Genomic DNA, 4445 nt, shown 5'->3' with positions numbered 1-4445 from the left:
AGGGCTCTGTAGCTGGCCAAGGTCAAGGTTGATCACAGAGCGTGGCTGACACTCGGTGTGGGAGGTCAGGTGGCATTTGCACACACTCCTGTGTGGAAATTCAGTGGAAAGCAATGCAAAGAAGAAAAAATATACAGGCAGCTGATGATGACCTTGGGCAAGCACTAAGTTTCTCCCACTACATAAGAATCTGGGGCATTCAAGAAAACGTCTGCAGATTCTGGTGGGCACTCAGTAAATAGCAGCAGTTATTTTTGCAATCTGGTGTGCTATTCAAGGTGGCAATAGCCTGTCCTCCAGGAATTTGGAAATCCCCATCCCCATCAGCTGAACTGCATAAAGTAATTGAAATTGGGTGTGACCCACAATTCTGTCAGCTTCTTGCTGTCAGTGCTTTGATCATTCTTTTTGGGTTGGAGACAGTGATGTATTACTGCTTCATTTCTTTGACTTCTAGGTTTGCAAGGTGTTTTAATAATTAAAGGAAGTGGCAAGGGAGGGCCTGAAAGGAAAACATGTTCCCAGGAATGGCTGTGGCACCATGCCAATCTGATGGGTAAAAGTTGGCATCTGGTTTTAATTCCCTTTCCTTGTATGTAGGGAGGGAGTATGTCTTTATTGGCCCACTTGTATTTTCTCCATGTTCCCCGCCAGAACTTTACCTCTTTGAAGCAAGGATAGTGGTCTGTTTATATCGAGCACTGTGTTCACATATTATTGGTACTTGGTGCGTGTTTGTTGAAAATCAAATCGAATAGAAACCTTCCTAGTTGCTTTGAAGCAACCATGATCTGGAATCTGCATTTTAGCAAGCATTCGGGTGGTTCTGATACAGGTGGACCCAAACGTTGAGAAACTAAAATGAAGATTTGCACGATCAGGAATAACATAGGATCGGGATAACTTCCCAGAACATGATCAGATCACAGATTGCCCTGCAATTTAAAGATGAGAAGAGCAGTCACCCAGCGGGTAAGGCCTGGAATTGAGACGCCTCCCGAATCCCCTGTCCAGGGAGCTTTCTGTGTCCTGTTTTGCCCAAGCACCAGCCAGGCTGCAGTGAGCTCACCTGTGGTCTTGCTCACCTGTCAGGCTCGTCCACGGGCAGCCCTTCCATCTCAAACCTGCAGGCACAGCCATAGTCTTCCAAGTCTCGGGGGCAGAGTCCAGCCACACACCTCATACCGCTGACGAACTGGAGCAGCGCGGGGAAGTTGGTGAAGACAGCCTGCAGCCAGGTGAAGTGGGGGCCCAGGCAGTCTGTGGGCAGGAGAGCAGGGCGGGCGCTGGGGCTGGCNACAATCACACTCATCCAGGTACAAATTGTCTATGGCTGCTTTCCTGCTACCATGGCAGAGTTGAGTCATTACAACAGAGAGCCTGTGTCTAAAATATTTACTCTCTGGCTCTTCACAGAAAGCTTGCCGACTGCTGCTTTATGCAAATAAAGACATTGACGCTTAGAGAGGTTAAAGTACGTTCCCAAAGTCACACAGCTGAAAAATGGGAGAGCCAGGACTCCACCCCCAACCTTCCTGACCCCAAAACACAATTGTTTCGCGACATGAAGGCGACAACACTTACAAGCCCGATGGCTCTTCCTCACAAAGTGTCTCACCTGCACCTATGTGGTTGGTTTCTGAGCCTGCATTCAGGCTGCCGCCTTCTCTGAAGGGCACCTGTGTGCACTGCCTAGGTCGTGGGCGTGAGTGCGCGTGTGTTGGGGGTGAAGGTGTGAGTGTATCCACTCTCCTCCCATCAGCCTCCAGACTCCTTGAAGACCCTCATTTCCTTTGCGTGTTTCGCAGGGTCGTGCCACAAGATGCTTCAGGCTGAGGACATTGGAAAATGTACTGATTTGGGATCATAAATGTGATTGTCTGATGGGGCCATCGCATCTGCATCATATCCTCAATTTAGAATGGAAGTGGTGGCTGCCAAACGTGCTGGGAGTCATTGTTGCTTGGTTAGGGCATATGGCGGAGCTTTGGTTTGGTGTAGGTGCCATTTCCTCTTTTCTCTAGACCTGGACCCCAAGGCATGGACTGTCTTGGGGCTGCTGGGAGTGAGGTGCCCTGGGGGTGAGCCACACCATGAGCCCCTGCTTCTATCCTCATAGCAGCAGCAGCAGCAGCAGCAGCAGAGAAATAAACAAACTTCTAGGGTCATTCAGTGATGAGTTGCCAGGTTTAGCAAATAAAAATACAGGATGCCCAGTTAGATTTGGATTTCGGAGGAACAACAAGTACTTTTAAAGTAACATATAAGTATGTCCCAGAATTGGCACGGGACATACTTATACTCAAAAGCTATTTGTTGTTCATCTGAAGTTCAGCTTCAGATGGTTCAGTTCTCCTGAGTTGGGAGTAGGGGTGTGGGAGAAAGCTGAGCAAGTAGAGAAGAGATTCAGGGTTGGGAGGAACGAAGTGTGGCTCTGGAAAGTCCTCGAGGCCATTGCATTGCAGGCCCAGGCAGGGGTGGGTGTTTACGGGGAGCTGATTCTACCAAGTAGGCGATGGTACAATTAACATGTGGGCCTTTGGGTCACACACCAGTCCCCCCCACCCCGTGCTCACCTTCTCCTGAGAGGGCCACCAGGCTGCTGTCTGTGGGCTCCACAGGATACCCTGGAAAAAGAGAGTCCCCAACAGCAATGACTGATGAACACAGTGTCAATACCAGGTGCCAGGGGTCTCAAACGAGAACAGGTTGGGGACTGCGGGTCCAAGGGAGGAGGGGGCTGTACGAGGTGCTACCAGGAAAGAGCTGTTCCTCCTGCCTTAGGGTTCCCCTGCCTCTCATCCACCTCCCACAATGCAGGGGTGCCCAGCAAGGCCCCAGCTCAAGAGGGACTCCAGCTAGCTCTGGGTCCTGGTGAAGGTGACACAGCCTGTGACAATGAAAGGGCTGCAAACCCCAAAGGTTTGTAGCTGTGGAGTATGGTATTTTGACTTGAGAAGACCTCTGTTCAAAAGGAGAGGCAGGAAGGCAGAGAAAAAAAGAACGTGGGACTCAGAAGATAGATACAATAAGCATACACCACCCCATACACACACACACACACGTGTCCATGTGACCCCCCCCCACATACCCACATCCACACACAAGCACACACCCAGAAATCCACACACACACACCCCCTCATCAGCTTGCTCTTTGCCAAGCACTGCAGGACTCATTCTGAGAAACAGACCCCAGTCCCAGGAAAGGAGGGGTGCTCTGCAAGGCGTACCTCTGAACTTCCCACCCCAGGTACCCCATGGCGTTGGGACTGAGAGATCGCGGGAACTTTGGTGAACGAGGAATGACAGGCGTGAACGGTATGTGTGTCCACTGGCTCCGATCAGGAGCCTGGCCCCTGAGCTCTGAGTAAGAGCAGCTTCCGCGAGGAGGCTTTACCTCTGGGCAGAAGGGTCGTGGGCTCCTTCCTGCTGGTTGTCTCTGAAAGAGAGAAGAAAAGGAAAGTAGACTTCAGGGGTGTTACAAGGTGCTGGACTTGGCGCCTGAAGATGCACAGCGCCCACACCAGGGTCCCACACCAGCCCCTGCCCCTGGTCGTCAGAGACGCCGGGCCTGGTCCTTCCTACCTGGAGGCTGAGACAGACAGAAGGAGGCGTCCAGGAGGTTCAGGGAGGAGTTGATACTGGACTGAGCCAAGCACTCTATGGCAGCCTTGTCGCAGGTACACAGCAGGCGCTCGCAAGGGTCCCTGGGCTCTGCACGGAGCAAGGGCACAGCCGGTTGGAAGATGTCACGGGGAACCCTGAGAGGTAACACAGACTCCCAAACTGAACTCCCCGTCGGCCCCTCCCAAGTCCTGCGCCTCTTGCTGACGTTTCACCTCCTGTGTGAGCTCCATGTCCTGTGTCACCCCGATGCATGTCCTGTGTCAGCTCCATCTCTTCAGCTGCGTGGGTCCATTCGGGGAGCTGAATCATTCCTTTTCTTTCACAATCACAGCCAACCCTTCAGGGCGTCTTATTGCCTCTCCTTCCAACCTATTTATAGTCTGACCACGTGTTCCCTCGCCGTTTCACTGCCGTGGGAGAAGCCCCATCAACTCTTGCCTGGGCCCCGAGAGTGGCCTCCTAACTGGCCTCCCTGCCTCCCCCCGTGCTGTCCAGTCTAGGAGGGGCCAGAACAGTCCTTTGAAAACCCAGGCCCCACCGTCTCACCACGTCTTTTCTTGTGTTCAGAACCCCCAACGACTTCCCAACTCAAAGCAAAAGCCACTGCCTCTGTTCCTTCTCAGATCTCATCTCCTTTCCCCCCTCCTCACCCCCTGTTTGACTCACGGACCATCTGTTCCTCAAACACCCCAGGCCCCTCGAGCCTTGGGGTCTACCACGTGCTGCTGCCTCCATCTGCACTGCTCTTCTCTGGGACATGTCTCGTTTCCATCTTTGCTCACTGTTCACCTTGGAGAGACTTTTCTTCACCTCCCT

The 4445-nt window shown here is 52.4% G+C and overlaps 1 protein-coding gene across 2 annotated transcripts in view; it reads right to left on the bottom strand.

Moving 5' to 3' along the window:
- OC90 (otoconin 90) overlaps positions 1 to 3974 on the bottom strand; it is a 27023-nt gene extending 23049 nt beyond the window's left edge. The window contains exons 1-4 of one of the 2 annotated variants that reach the window (XM_019651278.1): positions 3842 to 3974; positions 3588 to 3716; positions 3400 to 3441; positions 2577 to 2627 (exon numbers count right to left, since the gene is read on the bottom strand). In XM_019651278.1, the coding sequence (XP_019506823.1) occupies positions 2577 to 2627; positions 3400 to 3441; positions 3588 to 3716; positions 3842 to 3938 (319 nt within the window). In that variant the 5' untranslated portion in view covers positions 3939 to 3974. The remainder of the gene's footprint in view (positions 1 to 2576; positions 2628 to 3399; positions 3442 to 3587; positions 3717 to 3841) is intronic. The other variant, XM_019651277.1, reaches the window with a different exon arrangement.
- Positions 3975 to 4445: the final 471 nt, after the last annotated feature.

This window comes from Hipposideros armiger, unplaced genomic scaffold (assembly GCF_001890085.2).
Source record: "Hipposideros armiger isolate ML-2016 unplaced genomic scaffold, ASM189008v1 scaffold_157, whole genome shotgun sequence".
NCBI lineage: Eukaryota > Metazoa > Chordata > Mammalia > Chiroptera > Hipposideridae > Hipposideros > Hipposideros armiger.
This window is presented reverse-complemented; position numbering and strand designations above follow the sequence as displayed.